This window comes from Lepisma saccharinum, chromosome 11, assembly GCF_977018435.1.
Source record: "Lepisma saccharinum chromosome 11, izLepSacc3.1, whole genome shotgun sequence".
NCBI lineage: Eukaryota > Metazoa > Arthropoda > Insecta > Zygentoma > Lepismatidae > Lepisma > Lepisma saccharinum.
Genome location: NC_139239.1, coordinates 75219403 through 75242844, shown reverse-complemented (window position 1 = coordinate 75242844; position 23442 = coordinate 75219403). Strand labels below are relative to the sequence as shown.

At 36.5% G+C, this 23442-nt stretch overlaps 1 protein-coding gene across 5 annotated transcripts in view; it reads left to right on the top strand.

Annotated features, from left to right (window-relative positions):
* The window catches only part of LOC145994928 (uncharacterized), a 251363-nt gene that overhangs the window by 219334 nt on the left and 8587 nt on the right, over window positions 1-23442 (top strand). For 4 of the 5 annotated variants that reach the window (XM_083131426.1, XM_083131428.1, XM_083131430.1 and 1 more), the window contains exons 25-29: window positions 7981-8121; window positions 10088-10248; window positions 13832-13903; window positions 15213-15290; window positions 16635-16765. In XM_083131426.1, coding sequence (XP_082987552.1) covers window positions 7981-8121; window positions 10088-10248; window positions 13832-13903; window positions 15213-15290; window positions 16635-16765 — 583 coding nt within the window. The remainder of the gene's footprint in view (window positions 1-7980; window positions 8122-10087; window positions 10249-13831; window positions 13904-15212; window positions 15291-16634; window positions 16766-23442) is intronic. The other variant, XM_083131429.1, reaches the window with a different exon arrangement.

Here is a 23442-nt window from a genome sequence, read left to right as displayed (position 1 = left end):
TCTTCAACACACGGACACGACACAACACAACTTCCGAGGGAGGATTATACTGGCGTCAGTCTGCAACGTCAACAGAAAGGGAAAGAGAGCGAAGGCAGGGAGAGCGAAAAAAACAGACTAGCGTGCGACTGTCGCGGACCCGTTCACTGGGAAAGACAAGCGCTGACGCCGGGCCGCTAGCCGCCGAGTCTCGTAGCGAATGTCGGGGAATGAATGCTCTGTAGAAGTGCTGAGAGGCTGTGGAATGAAATTTAAGGGGCGCGGTGTTGAAAATAAAGAAAACATGAAACATGCATGCATGTTTTAGCCACTAATTGAAATTCCAATAATATGCCAATGAAAGTGGATAAAACTAGCGAAAGGTGTCCCGGGTTCGATACCCAATGGAGGCACACAGTGGTTCGGATCCCACTTTAAACTATAGGTCCAGACTTACTTAGCATAAAGTGGATTTTAAAACTCCAACTGCTTCACTCTTGCTCGGTTTTAGTACAAGACATGTTTAGAAATTTGATTGATTGATTGATTGAGTTGGTGTTTAAGTACATTTTGTGCACAGTGAGGCTAATCGGGACTGAATCTACAGTTTAAAGTGGGATTCAAACCACTATATGCCTCCACCGGGAATCGAACCCGGAACCCCTTCATTACAAGGCGACGATGCTACCACTGCGCCATCGGAGAGGCCAAAAATTTGAAAAGAACAGCTTGTTGAAGGGAGGCCAATGACATACATGAAAAATTGGAAGATTTTTTCCAAGGAAATGCAAGCAAGGTATTTTCCCACGGGATGGGAGGGAATATGTTTCAGAAAATTGATAAGACACATTTGACTTTTTACCCAATAAAAAAAATTGAAAATTAAGAATTCTATTTACAACCTTTCTACCTGCATATTTAAATTCGATCACGATCGGACGATTTTTTAAATTTTTTGGATTTCTTGTTTGGAAAACGCAAAAAACGGCACTTTTTTTTATTCTCAAGACGACTAAAAATCGAATCATACTCGAAAAAGAATTGGTTACTATAGCTTAATACAGAATTGAAACAGTCAAATTTTGATGTAACTCGTTTTTATGCAGGTCTACTGATTAATTTTTAATTGGAGTCCAAAACTCGAGTATACATAATTTTTGATCCGACAGTAGGCAGACAACAAAAACGGTGTATCAACAACGCAAAGGATAACACAAAGCACCTGACACTGAGCTATAGGCACTTATCGACAAACACAGACTACGTGAAACATAAGAAGAAACAATTCTTAACAACAATGCTGACAAAAGAAAGAAAATGGCGGCTTGCCTTTATAAACTGCCGACAGTACAGGAAAGAAATCGGCGATCGGTGTTTACCTGTTGTAAACAATAACAGCGGTCTCACTTTAGAACGTAACATTCGGCGGTGAATATGACATGAGATAGCATGGCACTCTAAGAGTTGTTCTTGTTGAGTTGGTATTTTAAGTCCACTTTATGCACAGTAACGCTAATCGGGACTGGAGCTACAGTTTAAAGTGTGCCTCCACCGGAGATGGCACTCTTAAGAGTTGGTGTTATTGGTTGAAAAATGTGTGCGGAAGAAAATTAAAAGGTGCGCAAACACTTCTTCGCACCCCCATCTCCGGCACTGACAAAGAAAGGGTAGTTCAGAGTTGCCAAGCGTCTGGTCTGAACGTCTGACCACTCTCTCCCCTTAAACAGGACAGGGAGGGGGAGGCGGGTGGCGTTTTCGTTTGGTTCGTTTTTTTTTCAAGGGTAGCAAATAACTCATTGCAGTTCATTCCATCAATACTTGCGTCAGTAACATCTCTATAAGCAAAGGACAATTTGATCAGATCTCAATGTTTTCGTACTTCATTACGTACTCTATTAATTAAAGTAATTATTGTTAATATTATTAATATTAATATACATATTCAAACTTGCAAGCAAAAATGTAATTTCAATCAAGTTCAATGTAAGATTGTTTTTAAGTACACTTTATGCCTAGAAAGGGTAATCGGGATTGAACCTACAGTTTAAAGTGGGATCGGAACCACAATTGCCCATGGGCGTCCGGAAGGGGGGGGCAAGGGGGGCCGTGTCCCCCCCCCCCCCTGGAAAATGAAAGTCAACTAAAAATATGTATTTCACACATATAATTTCATTTTAGCCGCAATAATATGTGTTAATTATTGAATGAACACCATAAATTCAAATTAAAGCAATGTTTTTTAGGGAACAACACAATTTTTGGGGAAAATTTGCCTTCGTTTGCCCCCCCTGGAAAAAAAATACCTTCCTTGCCCCTCTCTGGAAAAAATCCTGCGGATTGCAATTGCAATCATGCAATTGCCTCAACCGGGTAACGAACTCTGGACCCCTTGATTACACTACTTCCTGGAGAGAGAGATTCCAAAATGGCAAACCTAGGTTTCTCAATGGGTTAACACTTGTATTGTAACTGTGAATAGTACAGGGTATAGAGAATATGAGAATCGCCTTGTAAACTGGCGATATGCAGTGGAGGTGCACTATACACTGGTTTGGTTTGATTTGGTGTTTTAAGTCCACTTTATGCACAGTAAGGCTAATCGGGACTGGACCTTCAGTTTAAAGTGGGATCCGAACCACTATGTGCCTCCACCGGGTATCGAACCCCGGGACCCCTTGATTACAAGGTAACGACTGCGCCATCGGGGAGGCCCTATACACTGGTTCGAATATTATATTATATAATATGTAATATATAATATATTACATCTTGTATATTATATTAATAACTAACTTTCTGTCCTCCAAAATCTGAGGGAGAGGTTAGTTCAGTGTAATACGACACCAGGGTTTCCGGGTTTGAATCCCGGCCTGGGCATGACGTGTCCCTTCCTAAATTTCTTCTAAACACCACACATCCGCACCGTTGCGGTTAAATAAAATGGCAGAAAAGCGCTTCCTAATAAAATTATTGAACACTGTGAAAAAGTAATTCACGGACTGTAACTTCTTTCTTAAAATGTGTCAGTCATATTTCTGTCTAATTTCGTTGATTTTAAAAACAATTTTAAAAATATATATTTTTTAAAATTTATCAAGTGCTTATTTTTATTACAAAGCGAAATGAAATAGAATGTGTATGGATGAATGAGAAAAGAATCTGATTCCAATATTTCAACTGATTTCACAGTCGAATAATCATTACTGACTGAGGGAGCGTTAGTTGTCCCTCACTTTTAGCCACTTTTGCTCCGCCAGTATGCTAAAGCTTATCTATAAAGGAAAAGTAAATTTCCTTTGCCCAATCCAGTTTTGGAACCCAATCGCCGCCACTGTCGACAGCACGCCTTGCAACACACACCACCATCCTGAGCCCAAAGGAAATTTCCCTACCTGGCCACCTTTAGTTGTCTTTGTTAGGCTGTGAAGTGGAAATGGAGACTTGCTACTCCTTGCCGCAGGCCTGTCTCTCATCCCTCCCTCATGTATATGCCAGTGGGCGATGCACTGACCATACGTAGGGGACGATTCGTTGCTGCCACTCGAGAAGAGGGAAAACACGTGCCATATACTAAGTTAAATACAATTGAGTCGCCGTAGTTTTCTGGTTTTCGATATCATAGTCTGCTCCAATTGTTCTCACGGTGCCACTGGTGTAAGCAGGATTTTTGTTCTGGAGGGCCTGAAATTGTAAAGGTGTATAGTATATAGCTTTGTTCTAGAATTGTGGGATACCGAATAAAATATATAGGCTATCGTACATTTTGAACTTTTCACTCTTAAAATTGTACTCGAAGACAGAAATGGTTATCGGGTGTCATTTTAACTTTAAGGGAGGTTTGCGTTTACATCTTTCCTTTCTTTGAGTTCTTAACAAATTTTCATCTAAAAATTTGGATTTTCTTAAAATTTCTGGAGGGCAGTAGCCCCATCAGCTCCCCCCTGCGTACGCCAGTGCAAGGTGCTATGCCCCACAGGAAATCGAAACCTTTATTGCTCGCACAAAATCATGTGTGTCGTGTCGTTTCAGTGTGAAATCCCCCTGTAACGTGCTTCTTGAAAACAAAAATTTTGAACTGAAGCGACACAAGCTGCATTTGTAGCTTGGACTGGACTATGTTCTCAATACGGTGCATCGTGTCACCTGTTTCTGTTGTTCCCGCATACGCAATGAATCTTTTGCATTAGATTGAAGGGTCTCGTGTCGCTTGTCGCTTGGGTGTGAAATCACCATGTCGCTCGGGCCGTGCATCAAATTGACTTGGTCTGTTCACTTGTGTGCGGTGTATGTGTTGCTTTAGTGAGCTTTTACATGTCTCTCGAACTGGGCTCTTCTCTCATTGAGAGATTTCACATTGAAGAGACATGTGGTGCTTGAGAATCTCACCAGTCGAACTCAGTCTTCTGGGGCTACCGCTAAGGTGTGAAACGTTGATATTGATTGACTAGTTCCGAAGCGACATGTGTTGTGTGTCGCTTTGGTCTGAAAGCTGCTTGGCATCTCCGTGTTGTTTGTCGCCTGTAACTTTCAGACCGAAACGTCAAGCAACACGTGGATTTCACTCCAAACAGCAAGTGCAAATGACATATGTCGATTGGAAACGCGTCAATCCACAGCAACGTTTCATAACGTAGCGGCAGGCATAATAGGGCTCAGAAACTTGCGTTGGATTGGTGAAATCCTCAAGCAACACGTGTCGCCTGTAAGTTCGGTGTGAATTCTACCTTAGTTTAGAGACATGTATTACGAAAAATATTGAAATGTTAGTGAAGAACCTATTCTTATTATTGATTGATTGATTGATTTAGTTTATTTTACTTCGCGTTTTGTGCCTCTTGGCTAATTTGCGAAGATGGGGATGAGTGATGAAATGATGAAATGGATGAAAATGGACATTCACAAACAACCATACCCGACCGGGATTCGAACCCGGGACCCTTGGCGTCGCAGCGCGATGTGCTAACCACTCGGCCACAGGGTCGGGCTCTATTCTTATTAATGTTTAACTACGTATTTTGCCATTTTTGAACATATGCATCTGCATTCTAGTGACGAAAGAAACATTTTAAGGGTGGAAGGTATTTCGGGAAGGAGATTAAAGTCGTACTCTTAAATACGCCACTGTCACCGCAGAGGAGGAGCAAATTTTTAACGAGTGGAGTAGACGGAGAAAACGAATAGTTAGACCACAATTAAGAACGTAAAAATGTATGTTGTTTTTGTACTATATTGTCCTGTATCTGGCTTTTGTGTTTTAGTCAGATTAATCATTTCCAGTATTCTAGCATAGGAACTCTGGTTGAATATTTTGTTAATTAATACAAGAAGAAATCCTACTAGTTTGCTTTCTTGATGAGGAAATACACAAGCATTTCCTACAATATTCTTTGCTCGCTCACACGCGCCCTCCGGCAGATTGCTACAATTTTTCGTTGATATATATATTTTCCGAGAAATACGAGACATAATTGCCCAAACTCAAACCGATATATTAAATACGGCTACTATCACACAACGAACCCTCTCAGAACGCAATCGTGAAGCGCCGTTAACATTTCCCATGTAGGCAATGATGTAGCAACGCTGCATTCTCCAGCGTTGCAACTTATGCAGCACTGCGAACAATGCAACGTTCACAGCCGTCAGTGAAAATGCTGAGTCATGTAAGTTGAGGGGGAGATCCGACAACGCTGTTCTCTGCAACCGCAGGCCCCACCCCCTACGATCTTCCTCGCTCCGCCTTGACGTCACCGCTGATGTAGTTCCGCAATTTTTCACACACTGCAGATGTCTCTGGCGTCGCACAAACGACACACACGTTGTGTGTAGGTGATAAGCACAGAGCCCCGATGAGAGGAACCGATAAACACCTGATACACACGTACAGGCACAATGCCCCGAAAAGAGGAACCAGAAAAATGCACTGTTTTGTAGCATAACTCCGAGTACAATTGTCGGACATTGTTCTATCTTTTATCAAAATATAGATCTTGGTCCCCTTCGTCGATTAATTCCACGACATTAAATTTTCCTTTGCCCGTTCGGCCATAATATTAAATAATGTGCTCTCTCGTTCCGAGGAACCACCAAAATTACCTCGCAATGAAAAAGTCCCTCTCAATGCTGGTAATTTTTCTGATCTTGTTCCTCCTAATGACGGGTATACCAACGCACACACACACACACACACACACACACACACACACACACACACACACACACACACACACACACACACACACAGAGATATATATATTAATATAACTTTTTTTTTCTCTTTACACATCAGGAATCCACTTCTGAAGTTTTCCAGCAGTTTTCGTTTCCCTGTCACTCTCACCTGCACACCTATGAAATTGTATTGAAATTGTGAGTAATGAAAAAGCTTAGCCACTACAAAGAAAAAAACATTATTTTATGTAGTGCTTCCATGCCTGTGACTATATAGTTAATGTGTAAACAGTTAAGATTGATCACTTTCCTTCACTTGAACAGTACTCAACAGAACAGGTGGTGACCTTTCTGGAACATTCAGGTTTTCTTTTATTATTGAATGTCAACATTAACATTGCCAGTTTTTTATAGCATGTTCAGAAGTTTTGTGCTTTTCTGTAATGTAACTAATCTTCTCTCTGTCATGTGCCAAATAATCAGATACTTCAGAAGTAATACTGTACTTTGTAAGTGTCCATATTACATTATTCAAACCTGGTCTTATGATATGAAAAATTCTATGATAAATGTTACATGCCACCACATTTTCTTAGCCCACTATAAATATTTTTTTTTCGATTATTTTCTTTTCAAAATCCTACCATTGAAATTAGGTGAAGTAAAAATCGTCTTTTGATATGTGAAAGGATTGAAGCACATACTAGTTTATCTCAAATCTCTTATTTTACGTTAATTAGAAACACCTGCACCAAATAAGTACTCAAATACCCAACTGTATTAGTTCTTTAAGCATGGGAATTTTTGTGTACGAGATTGTGCTTATTAGCTTCTGTGTAATTAAACTTCAATACTTTTTTACAGTTACTTGATCTGTCAGTCATTTTATCAGGCAATTTGTCTACAGTTTCACGAATCCAATATTTCTCTTACCAAAAACACACTTATTGATATGTTTGTATTCAAACACCGTAGTTTTGTAAGTAACTACAGAATTTCTTTTTCTGAGGCATATCCCATTCATAATCAATATATTTTCCATTGTTGACCCCACTAATAAATAACCTATGATATACCTGCAATTCTGCTGCTGTATTGTTTTGTGTGTGGATATGACGACAAAATCCATGCTTTTTTTTAAAACTCATTTTCTAATCTCTAGTTAAGGGTGGCTACTCACCCTTGAATTCCGGGAATTATGCTTGAACTATTGGCTCCGCGAATTATGCGTGAATTCTGCATGAATTTTCCTTCGTTAACATAGGTTATGGTATCTAGGATGGAGATCGTAGCTTGTCACTGCTTTGTTTGCTTCTCATTGGTGGCAATTCCTATCCCTCCTATCTGGTGGCAGTGGTCACATATTTGGAAGGTTGCAGTTTCAAATCCTATAACCATCATTCTGACTGATGCTTTTCCATAGTTTTCCTCATTCACTCCAGACAAATGCTAAGATGGTATCTTCAGTGAAAGGTAGGGATGCTTCCTCCCTCTTCCTAGCCACTTTCCTTCCATAATTTTCTCACTTTCTCATCACCCTTACCGTAATCATAAAAATAACCAACACACGCACAACACAAGCTGTTCTGCAGCTTATTCTGTACTTTTAAATCATGTTGGCCAGGTTTGAAGTCATTTTTTCAATGTTACCACTGTCAAAGAACTAAAATGTATAATTTTTTCTGGTAAAATAGGTAGCACATGCTGTTATTACTTCATGCATTGTAGTGCAAAATTAACTTTCTGTAAAAAAACATATATTGGAGTCTTCCGCAGCAGTTCCTTGAAGAGCAGCATGTCATGTGTGAAGTAACCCACTTTGTGTTTCAGGAGATGTTCTCTAAGTATGGAGAAGTAACAAATGTCCAAATTACAGAAGGTGCACCTAAACCTGATGGGTCTAAGTACCCTAGCTATGCAATCGTAACGTTTGACGGAACTGAAGCTCAACAGAAAGCCCTATCTTCCAGGGTAAAAAGATCATTAAATGTTTTTTTTTTCCCTTGGCTTATGATCATCATTCTTTGTTCTGTTACTTTTAATAGAAATGCTTTTATTTTGTTGGTGCAAGTTTTTCTGGTTTGCTCATTCTTGCTTCTTTGTTTCTGAATGCAAAAGAAAGTACTTATTGTGCAACGCTTTCTTGGGCCTGTGCTGTTGTTCAGTGTGTTTTTTTTTTTCATCCGACCTTAGAAAAATTGAAGGAAAATTATTAGTCATTACAATTGCTTTTGAGTGGATGTTTGATGTTTTACAGTACTAGAACATTTGTACACTCTTGTTGACATGAAATGGGAAAGAACACGTGATAGGGTCAGAGAGTAAAAAGGGTATGCCACTTTATCTGCACAAGAGTGTACCCATCAGATTAAAAGTTAAATGATTAGAGTTAGCTGGTATTTTTTGCAATGATGTTGACGTTTGCATATTTCAACAGTTTAAAATAGCTGTAATAGTTATCAACATTTTTTTACATTGTAACTTATTATCCAAATTTACTAGTTTTGTTCTGAAATAGTGTCATATTCCTGTATGCAAAAAAAATACATTATTTATTTTAATATATAAATAACAGTTGCTCATACGATTACTGGAACTTTTGGCAGCCTCTATGGTGGGGTAGTTACCAGTAACGTAGCATGCTACAATGACAGGAATCATGAGTAAAGCATGGATATTTAGATGTTCCTATGCCTGTTTCATCATTTCACTATTCATTTTCATTGTTGTGACTGTCCTAGAGTGATAGAAAAGTAATATAATAATCAAAATTTTAAAATGTTAGGGATGGAACAGATTCATCTGTACACTCTTGGTATTGGCTGATGTGGATATGTACGAGTATGTAGGTAATATGACAGTAAAGAAACTTCTTACATCACGTGCCAGCAACATACTTGTTAAAAACAACAAGAAATGTTAAAAACAACAAAAAAGCACACAAACAGCACAATAAAGAACACTTTAGGAGTTCTTCCAAGCTTTCGATTCCATCTCAGAATCATCATCAGGGCTGGTTGGAAGGCAACGTAAGGGACACAATTGAAGTTCCGCTGAGTGTTATCAGAGCTAACTAGAGCTGTCCTGATACCAATCAATACTTTCTTGGAGACCAAATGTCCTAAACACTGCCTGTAAATTACATAAATTGCCTAGTTTTCATTAACTTTACACCAGCATTATGTGGTAAAAACTATGTGTTACGATAAAAAGACACCTGAAAGTAAACTGTCCCTTGTATGTAGTACTGTACCATGAAACCACACAAGGGTTGTGGAGGCAGGTTCCTACACATTCTCACTTTTGATCATAGCAGAGGTGATGTGCTCAGCACCATGCTCTGGCCAACTTCATGTCCCAGGGTTGCTCCTTGGTACCCTATGATTGAAGGATGCATGGACGTCAGAGCTGCTTCATGCAAGGACATTGTCGGAAACATTCGCACCTGAGATTATCCACCTTGATTCTTCAGTATAGCAGTTGGACACCCTCCAACCTTGACCACTGCAGGTGTTTTAATATTTTGGTTTCCTCACATGTACCCCTGTAAATGTTTCAAACAAGTGTATTGGTGTCAGTGGAAATCAATTGGTTCAAAGTACTGTTGGATCATTCCTAAATATAACATTAGAGTAAGTTCGAAAAGATTGTCATTCACATATGAGCAGAATCAATAAACATGTGCATAACTCTTTTTCATGTTAGAGCTAAGCATACAGTTAAAAAGTGTTCACACTGGAAATATTTGTACACCACTGAAACTGTGTATTATTCTTAAACATAGTAACTGTCACTGCATGAACAGGAAGAAAGATTTTAGAACATGCTTACAATATTGTAAATTTTTCTAAGCATTTGTGTAATTGGTTAATACAACTTTTGTGTGTTTTAAATATTTTCCCCTCAAAATATTGATGTAACATTTCTTACTTTACAGCCAATTATGCATGGTACTCATACCCTCAATGTTCAACCAAAGGAGACAAAACCATACAAATTTGTACCAGACCTAGGTTTGAAGCCAAAACCAGTTGAGAACCCAGCAGAAAAGAAAATGCAACCTCTAATGTCCTTACCAAGTTCAGCTTCAGCATCAACGTAAGTACCTGAATGTAAAAATTAGTAACGTTACTGTGCAATGTACTCGATCAGATAAATAGGAAGAAAGCTCCCAATAGTGTATGTTGAGAAGAAACTCATTTAATTGTTCAAGTAGAAGTTGTGTGTGTACAGTGTGTTTTAAAAGTCCTGCAGGATTCTGAAAACCTATAACTTTTAAACTTTATTACAATGAAATAGTGTACGTTACACAGAGGGAACTTTAAAATTAATGTTTGATGTAGTTTGGTTCATCGCCAGATCTTCAGCTGGGCACCATTCACGTCCGAACATTCTTGCAACCTTCGTTTGAATCCGAGAATTGCTTTCTGACGGTGCGCATCCAGAATGTTGGGAATCACATCACTTACCTTGAACTTCAGGTCTGTCCGTTTCTGTGCATACACCTGTTAAGTTCTGCTGACCTTGCAGACCAAGCTGTGGGTGAGCTTTTTCCTGCATCGACGCCATCTTGAAATCATGTGATCGCATAATCACCTGCACACACATCATTCAGCAATAACAGTTAAGCCTTGTTTCCATGCTCAATAATACACTAAAAATGCTGACCAAGGCAGAAATTTATTCAGAAAACATACACATGACGTTTCAACCTTGTAACAAGGTGTTCTTCAGATTCAGAACAATAATTTGAATCTAAAGTTTAAAGAAGACCTCACTAGAAGGTTGAAACGTCACGTGTATGTTTTTTAAAATAAATTTCTGCCTTGGTCAGCATTTTTAGTGTGTTATCATTCATGTGAGCAGAACAAAATTTAAAATTTCTCTCTTTGTAAAAAAAAAATGGTATTTCATTGTAATAAACCCATTACTTTAAAGTTGAAGCTTTTTTAGAATCCTGAAGGACTTTTTAAACACTCTGTATATATTATCAATTGGGCTGATGTTAATGACGAGTGAAGATATTTGAAAATAAAGAAAATGATTTACATTATGTAAAATGTGTGATTCAGATTAAAAATATATGGTGGAAGAATATTTTTTGAAGAGTCGTACTATGATCAAGTCATTATTGTTCCTCAAATTTTCAATAAGTTGGAGTCTTCCTGAGGAGATGGATAAAGAAGCTAAAAACTTGCCTTACCCTAGGGTCAGCTTAATCTCCAGCACATGACAGTCATTAACACTTTATTTCTCCGAAACTACAGATGATATTTAAATTTTTTTTTTTTTTTGTTCATTTGTATACAAATGAGGATATGGCACGTACAGATTACAATGCAATACGAGTAAAGATATTTATCAAGTGAGTTCTTTTTTTAGTCAATATGGCTTTTAAAGCGCAGGCTTTTCAAATGTATGGTACTGTTTTTAAAAAAATACAAGATGGGAACTACATATTTGTCATTGAGAGTTGAAGTGCATTTTATTTTTGGATGGAATTGCTGGGACTTTCACAGGAAGAACTACGTTGACAATCCATCTTGATAAAGGTCTAATTGGAAGAAGAGGAAGGAAAAGAAGGGCAATTTACTTCAGAAATCCCTTCTTGGGGAGCCCCTCTGCCCCCCCCCCCCCCACAGTAAACCAAAGGGAAGACTAAAAAACTAAAATGTACCTACAGTCATGTACAGTTAAAAATTGTCCTGTACTTTTTTGGGGGGAAAATAATTTGAAAGTCTTTGTGCAAAAGCAAGAAAAAGTAGTGTTGCCAGCTGTTTGTAAGTAGGCTACGGGGCTAGGGATGGGCTAGGCAACCTAATTACTGGAATATACATAACAAGACTCCACTCTGAGAAAATGTGACTTTCTTGAGGATCCCCCCCCCCCCCCCCAATTGCAACTGAAAATTTTTGTAAATGAACTAATGAACGATTATCACCAAAAGTTTGCATGAGTGTACGACCTTAACATCACTACATTTAGAATTTTAAAAAATATTTAAGTTTATTTGTGGAGGCTACAGGAGGCTTACCCACAATTTTTATATTGTCGGAGGAGGAAGTCATGAAACACACAGGGATATTTTACATATTTTTTTCAGGGAGCTGTGGCTAAAATGTTTATTGTGTGGAAATATAATGTTAAGAAACTGTTTCCATGCTGTTTTATTAAATTATTTTCCTGTAGTTTACGGTTATTACAAGCATAAGAAAACAGTTTTTTCTTCTTTGTGACGTTTCAGGAGAACACACGCTCCTTTCATCAGACATTTATTTTCATTTTGACTAAAGATACAGTTATAACAATGGTTAGTAATTTTTAAACAAAAAGAATCTGTTATATAATGGATGTTGTCAATGTTACATTGTTGTAATATAGCAACTTAACTGTGAAAAAAGCAGTTTTTTTTTTTTTTTTTTTTTTTTTTAAATCCCAAATATCATCAGGTAATTCAAATTCATCATTGTTTTCACAAAGTCTCTTGATGTTTTCTGTTACATTAAATTTTAAAGATGGTGGCTTACTCCATTTGTGAAAAAGAAAACTCCATACTGGATCTATGTTACCATTTTCATTATTTAATTTATTCCAGTGTTCTTCTGCAATGAACGAGGCTTCCCAGACATTCAACTCTGTGTTTCCCGTTAATCTTTTTAAAACCCTTCTCTTTTTAATCAAATGCTTCTCTTCGATGATATGAGTTGACAAACCTGTTCTTGGGTTTAGATTTATAATGTCCAAATCATGTTCGTGCCATCTTATTGCCATTTTCCTTGCTGTTTGTCCCACATAATCTTTTGAACATGAACAACTTATATTATATATTCCTGTGGTTTCCACATCTGGTAGACAAACAGCAAGGAAAATGGCAATAAGATGGCACGAACATGATTTGGACATTATAAATCTAAACCCAAGAACAGGTTTGTCAACTCATATCATCGAAGAGAAGCATTTGATTAAAAAGAGAAGGGTTTTAAAAAGATTAACGGGAAACACAGAGTTGAATGTCTGGGAAGCCTCGTTCATTGCAGAAGAACACTGGAATAAATTAAATAATGAAAATGGTAACATAGATCCAGTGTGGAGTTTTCTTTTTCACAAATGGAGTAAGCCACCATCTTTAAAATTTAATGTAACAGAAAACATCAAGAGACTTTGTGAAAACAATGATGAATTTGAATTACCTGATGATATTTGGGATTAAAAAAAAACAAAAAAAAAACTGCTTTTTTCACAGTTAAGTTGCTATATTACAACAATGTAACATTGACAACATCCATTATATAACAGATTCTTTTTGTTTAAAAATTACTAACCATTGTTATAACTGTATCTTTAGTCAAAATGAAAATAAATGTCTGATGAAAGGAGCGTGTGTTCTCCTGAAACGTCACAAAGAAGAAAAAACTGTTTTCTTATGCTTGTAATAACCGTAAACTACAGGAAAATAATTCTATCATGCAAGCAATGCGTACAACAACAACAACAAAAAAAAAAAAAAAAAAAAAAAAAAAAAAGTTTTATTAAAGGCTGGGAAAGCCAAATGCGTTATTTAAGCAAACGTAAAATTGCATTTCTAGTGTGTCATTACTGACTAGTCAATAGTCACTTTGATTGCTTCATTTGTGTTGTCTTGTCACTGTCATGTAATACTTTCTTTCTCTTTCTTTTGTAGACATTCATTATCATCTCAAAAAGAGATACCTAAATCAGGACCTAGTGTTCCTCCTGGATTTGGACCCAAAATGTAAGTATTTTTAAGAAATAAGTTTCTACCGTAACTACAGGGTGTCGGCCAACTTAGAAATCCTTCAATTCTGGAAATTATGCATACGTTTTTGTTGCCAGAAATTATGCATGAATTTTCTTCACAGATGTAAAAAGTCACAATATTGAATGCAACTTCAAAGATACATACTCTTCCCTTAATGAATAATTTATTATTACTTTGATGTCTTTTTGATGGTAATCAGTTAATTCTGTAGATTTCAAGGGAAGGGTGATTACCTTTTTAAACTTCAAAAGTGGCAATCAGATTTAACACTTATGTTAGTTGACTTTGTTTCTTTGTTTTGTTAGTTTTAGATGTCGAAGGCAGGGAGGGGGCGGGTGATTTACTCTTGTGTTTATTGTTAGCTTTTGATGTGTTGTGGAGAATTGCAAATTATGCACATAGTAAGCTGTGTAAGAAACTGTTCATAAACATTTAATGTAAAATGTTAATACAAATACCCTTGAAAATGTGAATTTTATTTGGTTCACTGGGTGGCTACTTGAATTAATGCATGTTGAAATTAGCATTTTTAAGGAAGGGAATTGGGCCATATTTGTCATATTTGTACAGAGAAATTACTTCTAATGGCTCTAATTTCACAGCAGAAATTCACACATTCGCTCATATGTATTCTGTGTTTTTGTTTAATCACTAAATTAATAACCTCATCAACCAATGCTAATTTTTTTTTCTTCTATTTTTCATGGTCTTGTACCCCTGTTTTCAGCCAGTCATCTGCGCCAGAATCCTTGATATGTGCCAGTAACAATGGCAGAAAAAAATTAGTGAAGGGTTAGAAGGAGAATTATTTTCTTGGAGAGTATAGTCAGATTTGATACAATCCTAAGTCCAATAAAAAACTTGTTGGTACTTAGGGAGAATTCACACCAGAGGGACAAATAACAGGCGACACGTGTTGCTTGAGGATTTCACGAAACAAATGCAGGCTTGTATGGCTGTCATGCCGTTATGGTGTGAAACGTTGCTGATGATTGGCTCGTTGTCAGGTGATATGTGTCGCTTGCACTTCAGTGTGAATTCTCCCTTAAAGATAATTTATTTGAGTAGTTGTACCTGTTTGCTGAGAGCGAGAGAGAGGCTATAAAAAAATATTTTTGCGTGTTACACACTCTTGTCAGGATGGATGGCTAAGTTAAATGCATGCCTCTGAACTAGCATAAAATAAATGAGAATTTCTGGATATGTATTTAAATATAATAATCAATTTGTCATTCTGAAATTTCATTTACCATGTTTATTAATGTATTACTGTTGGTTTCAGGACTGAAACTAAACAAAAGAAGTCCAGCCAACAGAAGTTGTTGGCAGAGTTACAGAGAAAGTTTCCTAATAGATCAGAGTAAGTGCAGCTTCGGTTGTAGATTTTTCTTTTATTTTGTGTTTCTACAAGAAGTTATACTTTTAATAAATTCTGTCAGAGGTCAATGTGATTGAGAGTGCCTTCGGAGTTAAAGAAAATATTTTAATTAATTAATTTGCTCTTTACATCACAACACTTGTACTAATGTCTTGAAGTTTCTAAGGGATCCTTTTAATTAGGGATGGGACATTATTCAGTATTTTAATTGTATCTATAAATAGCATGCAATTTTTTAGTGCAAAATTCTGTTTCTTTTTTTCAAAGAAAACTCATTACAGTCATCTGGTTACATACTTTAATTCAGGAAAGTAACAAACCCTTCATATTCTACATGAAACATTTGTAATTTTATATCAATGAGTAGACAGACATTAGTTATGTACTCAATGGGTATCAGGAAAAAAATTATATCAGTCCATCTGTACCTTTAATGCAAGGATAATGCAGAATAATGAATACCTTATTTACTCTTGTATGATGTACATTTTTTTCCAAAATTTTATCCCCCAAAACTGTAATGCATACTATGCACGGAATAATTCGGACAGCCAAAATGAAATCATGCATGTTTTTGACTGTGTCACTGTGTGTAACATGTATATATCAACACACGCAATTACAAATTACCAGGTTGGATTTACAAGGTGGTTACAGAAATGAAAGTTTTCGGGATGCTAAACACAGTGGAGGAAGGTGGTGCGGGTTGTGACCCATTGTATACACAAGACGATATGTTCCTCTTGGTCCACACAGCAACAGGTGACTCATTCAATTGATATGATGTCATTCGCTCTTGATCAGCATAGCACCAGGTTTACGACCTATAATTAAGAAAGCCATTTCTTGAACCTGAATTGTGCTGCTCATTATATGCGAGATATAAATGTTTGTTGCTTTTCTCCATCAAACGCCCGGTGCGCATTATATACGCGTAAATATGGTATTTGTTATGAATCACAAACCACAGTTTTTCACACCATATTGGTGAAAAATAAATTATCTTAAGAAACTTAAAAGCGAAGACAAGAAAATTTAAAATGCAGGATAATGTAAAATTGTGGAAAATTTTATTATATACTGCTGTTGGGATCATGAAAGTTGAATGTATAATTTGGAAAAATGTAAATATGGGAACATATCATCAATATTCTATTGTATTGGTACCAGTATCAATGAGAATCGGTAAGAATGTTGGTTTTGGCATTGGGTCAGTGTAGTTTTGGCTCAGCACTAATAAGGTTCATTTTCAAGTTGAATACAAATTGCACTTAAAAATAAATATTTAGCATGATTAATTAGAATGTGTATATTTTGTCATTACAGAGGTGAATTGAAAGTCAGTGTTCAAATTGTCCGTGCCAAAAACAACGGTACCCTTACGGGTATGACATTAGATTCAATTATGGGAGCCGTGGAGAAGGTGCTTCAAGAAAGGAGTGGATCGAAGAAACCAGGTAGGAAATGACATCTGTCTAATTCCTCATTGTTTGTGCAATAAACAAAATAGTTAAACAAGTTCAAAGAATGTACAAGACTCACATTAAGATAAAATTGATAATGAAATCGAATTAACTGGTGTGAGAGTAGGTAGGATAAGAAATTGTTTGCTCAATGGTGATTACTTCTTACTCCCGCAAACTTGTTGCTGCTGCAGGACACAAAGTTTTTCTCCAGGTATAACAAACCATCTTCGTTTCTTTTGTTTACATTGTAAACACTGGTGAGTACAATCGCACACCTTCTTTCATCAGACAAGCTGATATTGAGTGTATGCAAATGATGATTTTTAACCATCGGAATGAGTGTCATACAGTGCAATACCAAAACATGCTTCAAGTGTAGTGTCTGAGCTTCATACGCTCACAGAATGAGAGTCTGTTGTGAGATTTTCAGCAATATCAGAACATCATCCAGTACCATGGAAAATTTGTACTTCTGTACCATTGTAATTGTACCAGTTCTGATACAGGGTGTCTACCAGTCAAGAAAATGGTAAGGAAATGAACAAGTAGGTCAAGAAGTCTATAAGAAGTCAAGAAATTATACTTGTGCTCAAGAATTTTTGCTGTCACTTTTCTGCTGTTTCCTTTAATCGTAAAAATGAGGATAAATGGTGGTAAGATAGGATGAAGGGACAATCACAAATATTTAAGGACGACCAACACAAGCCCCACATAAGATTTTATCGGCTGTGAGTCCAGATGCCAGAGCCTCGCTAGTCTACGAAATACAGTCCAGGGTGCATTAATAGATAATGCAAGTCTAATTCTCTTTTTTAATACAACTTCAGTTTTCATCTTAACTGTCCTTTTTGTAAGTGGTTTTCATTAAATAAATATTTATTTTCTTAATTTCCAATTTTCAACTCTACCTAAGTAGGGGTCGAATGAATAAAGTTTAAGAAAAACTGGAAAAAAAAGGTCAAGGAAAAGTAAAGAATTTTGATAGACACACTGTGATACCAATACGTGAACATTGTAACAAAAGTTGTGGTCAGGTTTATTCCATTGCAGTTACACCACAACAATCTCCCAGTTTTGCTTTAAAAATATTTGAAGAATTCGAGATGATGAGAATGTTAAAATAAGTCTTAATTTAATTTAAAAATCCACTTTTGCCACACGTGTGTTCAAGATTAATTAAAGTAACAAACACATTTTGATTAAAATTTATAATTAGTCTGGGGAAGTGCCCAATGAGATACCCTCGCTCCACCGACTGGCATCGGTGATTAAATTTAAAGGGATACTTTCACGTATCAATACCACTGGCGTCTGTGTCAGCTCAGCTCTAGTTATTATTTGTGTGTATATGTTCTTTACCTAGATATCATGTTGCACATGATACCCCTGAGTTCGATAAGGTATTTTGACGATTTTGCAGTTAGTTCATTGTAAGAAATTTGAATATTCATTTAGCTATACCTATTTCATCAAGGAAATGGAGACATAACCGAATGTACAAATGAATCTTGAGTCCAAAAAACAGGTATTTATTATGAAGATGATGGCAGTTTCTGTCTCCTCATGTTTTTTGTTTTAAATATACCTTTAATGTGCGTTAAATTCTTGTTCTTATTTTAATTTCCTTTTAAGGAAGATTGGAAGTGAGATCAAGAATTGAAGTTTCGAAAATATTTAGACATGTATCCATTTCTTTAGTGATTTTTTTTGTTATGTTAATGAAGTGCATTATGTTTTATGGAAGCAACTCTTCTTTCATTTTTAAAGTTGGTTGTTTGTGTACTTAAGTTTGAAATCTTGGTTAATATATTTCATAAGCAATGCAAATTATTGCATTATGAACTGGAGGAATTCCTATTTTGTGATTTTTAAAAATATATATATGGGATGTCAAATCAGGCAGGAATTGACCCTCTTAGTCACCGATTTTGATGATATTTGTTACACAGCTTTGCTTTGCTCCAAAACAGACACCTGGGAAAGGATTTTGCTGAAATATGATTATTACGTATTATATGAGAGGCGTTCAAAAAGTCATCTTTCACAAACATGCAATTTTCAATTATGTACATCTTGGGAATGAATGAAGATAGAGCTCATTGTAAAGAGGAAAGATGGTAGCAAAGTTTCAAAGTTAGTAAAATTTGTTCAAGTTTCAAGTTTGAACAGCTCAAAACACCCCTAATCGATTTTTCTCATTTTTGGATATTTTTAACTAACATCCTTTCTCTTTATCCTGAGAACGTCTTTATCGTGGTGTTTTTCCATATAAGGAAGAAAAATGAGATTGAAATTTGTGCTGCACCAGCAATGAACTGAACCTATGCTGAGACCTTTCGTTCGTGTCAAGCTGAAGCATGTATGAGGGTGGATCATTAAGTATCGCACAACAATTTTTAAAAAAAGAAGTTTAATAGGCAAGACAACATAAATTATACACATTGAAACCACATCTTTTAGCTAGTCTTTCAACACATTTTTCCCATCATGGCACTAGTTTCAATATACCCTGTTCATAGAACTCCGTTAATTGGGAATACAAAGATCTGTGCACAACCGATTGCACTTCTTCATCGGAATTGAAGTGTTGGCCACCTAGGAATTTCTTCATTGGGCCAAACAGATCGAAGTCTGTAGAACCGCCCTGACAAGGTTCTCAGATGGATCCTCCGGTCGTTGAGAATTGCCTGCTCAATGGCTCTAACATTCCATTCCGTTGCAGCTTTTACTGATCGCCCGGAACGTGATGAGTCAACAAGGTTCAGACAGCCTCCTTGAAAGAATGTGCACCACCTGGAGATGTTGCTATGGTCCAAACAGTCTTCCCCATACATGCCCAACATTTCCCTAAGAATTTCACTAGGGTTTTGTCCTTTCGCCCACAAAAAACGAACTACCGCTCTTTGCTTTTTACACGTTAACAACAATAACATGCACGCCATCTGTGTTAAGTAGTTCATGCTTCTGCCTCAAGAGTTACACCTGGTCGAACAAATGCCATCTCTAGCGTGAACTTCAAACTATACATCTGTAAAATTTCAATGTCCTGGACACAATAACATCGCTGGAAAAAAATGTTGTGCGATCCTTAATGATCAACCTTCGTATATACTCACTGTACAGGGACAAGACGATATTCCACTTGATTGTTGACTTGTTTATATCCTGTTATGACTATTTGATACGTTGCTGTTTCCATAGTTTTTAGCCATGCCCTTGTGGGACAAGATGTGTAAAACTGCCCTTGTGGGACAAGATGTGTACGTGTTGTTGAAAATGTTCCACATGATCTTATTCCTGGCAAAATCTTCTCTGAAGTTATTGTTACACATAATCTATTGTCTCACAGAGAAGGGTTGTTCTCTTGATGTTGTGATTTGCCCAGTTGAATACATTTTTAGGTGCTTTGCTTTGTAAGCTTGCACGGGTTGCGACACTTATGAATAATCCGCCGCTGCAACCTTTTCGATGGACTGTTGCGAAGAATGCCAGTCCTGAAGCTATCTTCATGATGCAATACATTTGACATATTGAACTTGTTTCGTAGTAAGCAGGAGATGCATGAGAAAACTATAACAATTGGAATATTTCGTATTTTAGGAATTTTAATAAGTCATATAGAAATGTACGGTACATAAAGCCACTGCAGAGTGAGATATAATTAGAAATTATAACAAAGTTGGTATCCACCTCTTCATTCTGAATTAACCAACTCCTAAACCTGAAGGTTTATCGTTGCAGAAACATATGTCTTCCTCTTGTTCCTGTTCTGGACAGATAAATCCACTCTTGATCATTCTGATCAATTTTGTTTAGACCCACTTCATCTTCAGTAAGCATAAAGTTAGACAGCTAGCCACTTATCTGTTATTTTGATATACACCTTTTACTTATGCTCCCACAGTTTCTACTTTGTCTATGAAGTTTTGTCTATTTGTGTGTAAACAATGTTAAACCTCTCAATATTTGAAACAAAATCTTGTTCTATGGAAATGTACATGATTCCATAGTTTGAAATGTGTGTACGTACTTTGACAAGATTGTTGGCATCGGAAAATAATATCCTTTGTCAATAAAAAAGGTAACGCAGATGTATATTCTTCTTCAACATAAATAAGTTAAGGGTAATTTCTGTCAGCATTATCAAATTAGTTTTATAATAAATACAAAATACTGTTATTAATTTAATTCTCACCATTGAGACAACATGCAGGACAAATTTGTATTTTTGTGTTCCTGAATGTTTGAAGCCCAAGTTATAAGTTTTTCGTGCTTGGAAAAAATGTTGCAATTGGTAAAGACTGAAGAGTTAGTAAGAAAATATATTATTTTCTATAAGATGTTACGAAAATGAAACTTAATAAGAAATAGTCCCCCCCCACCCCCCACAAACGTAAAAATACACATGCTAGTAGATCTGATTTGTTTTGGCATCTCTTCCCACAAAGCATGGATAAAACCATGGTAACAGCAACATATAAAATAGTCATAACAGGGTATAAACAAGTCAACAATCAAGTAGAATATCAGCTTGACACGAATGAAAGGTCTCAGCAGGGGTTCACTTCATTGCTGGTGCAGAACAAATTCAGTCTCATTTTTCTTCCTTATATGGAAAAACACCAAGATAAGAAAAGATGTTAGTTAAAAAATATCCAAAAATGATTGTTTTTTTTTTTGTAGCTGTTCAAACTTGAAATTTGAACATTTGAACAGTGTTCAAATTTTACTAAGTTTGAAAATTTGATGATCTCATAATATGCTACTGTCTTTTCTCTTTATAATGAGCTCAAGAACATTTCTCTATCTTCATTCCTTCCCGAGATATACATAATTGAAAATTGCATGTTTGTGAAAAATGACTTTTTGAACAACCCTCACATAATACGTAATGCTCATATTTCAGCAAAATCCTTTCCCAGGTGTCGGTTTTGGAGCAAAGCAAAGCTGTGTATCAAATATCATCAAAATCTGTGTCTATGAGGGTCAACTCCTGCCTAATTTGACATGGAATGACCCATAACCTGAAAATAAATAGGTTTGTGCAAGTGTATAGGTAGCGGAAAATTTAGCTCATTTTCGTTGCTGTAAAGTTGTCCTATGCTTGCTATTCCTGACTATTACAGCTGCCAGTCCCCCTATCCTGCTTGCACATTGGAAGTTGTTTCAAAGAGAAAGGTAACAGTTATGGATGTTTATTTTTGAAAGCTCTTACTTGGAAACCTGACTTTTCTAGAACCAAATGAAGAATCTTTAGTTAACGTGGCTTGTTCCATGTAAATTTTTGGTTGAGTTTTCTGGTGAGATTCAAAGTGAAAGAATGAGTGTCTACATTCAGTTTCTACAGATTTTAAATCATTACAGTGTCTGTTTGCTTGGTGACATCGTGCATTTCACTTCCCACTGAGATACATTATTTTCTATGTTTCGTAGCATCCAATTTTTGGGAAGGTAACTCAATCTGTCTCTTAGACCTTGATTTGTGTAGCAATTACAGAAATATAACAAAAATTGGGTTAGCAAAAAGGGATTTGAGTTTTATGACACAGTTCATAGATTTTCAACATTATTTTTTAGTAGGGATGAATTATGAAATTTTGACTGATACTGATAAAGTACCGATACCGATATTCTACCGATCAGATATAAAATTCCAAATGGTCCTTGAAGAACCTGAATAGTTCATTGACCTCCTTAATAAATATGTGATTCAAGGTGACTGCAGTGCAAAAGAAGGTGCATATTTAGACATTTCCTTTTTTAAAAAAGTAGGGCATGGAGAATATCCATAAAAATTATAACAAAATAGCAGAATTTTGCGCTAAATTATAAGACATTTATAGATGTATTGGATCGGTAAAATTGTCCGTAATTTTACCAATGTACTGATACACTGATATGCCTATATCAGGTGATTACTGATAGGGTACCAATTAATCTGTCTCATCCCTATTTTTTAGTGAGAAAGGGGATAAACAGTTGTCGACAAACAAACAAATGTATTTTTTTTCACCAGCTATTGTTAATGCATATCTTGATCAAATTACATTACCTAGATTTCTCAATTTTATAAGTAAATAAAATGTATTCAAATGTTTCTTTAATTTGTAATATATTAAAAATAGGAGGAAATATGTGATTTGAATGTTAAAAAGAACATATGGCATCTCTGATGTACGAGGTGCATCCAGAGAGTAAGTTTCCCTATTTTTTTTTAAAAAAAAACCAACACAGTTTCAGGAAACCATTTATTGGCAACAGGTACAGCAAAGGTTCAGCTATTTTTCAACATAGCAACCACCAGAATTGAGACACTTGTCGTATCGTGGTATCAACTTTTGGATCCCACTGTCGTAGAACTCTGCTGCCTGTGAATGGAACCAGCATGTGACAGACGTCTTCAGCTCTTCGTCGTTGCCAAAACGCTCACCGGAGGACAGGAATTTCTTGAGGTGCAAGAAAACGTGAAAATCGCTGGGAGCCAGATCAGGACTGTAAGGTGGATGATCAAACAACTCCCAGCCAAATTCCATCAAAAAAGCTGCTGTGCGCCGAGCCGTATGTGGACGAGCATTGTCATGGAGGAGCACAACACCTGCAGTAAGCATGCCACGCCTCTTGTTTGGAATGGCACGTCGCAATTTCCTTAGTGTTTCACAGTAATGGTC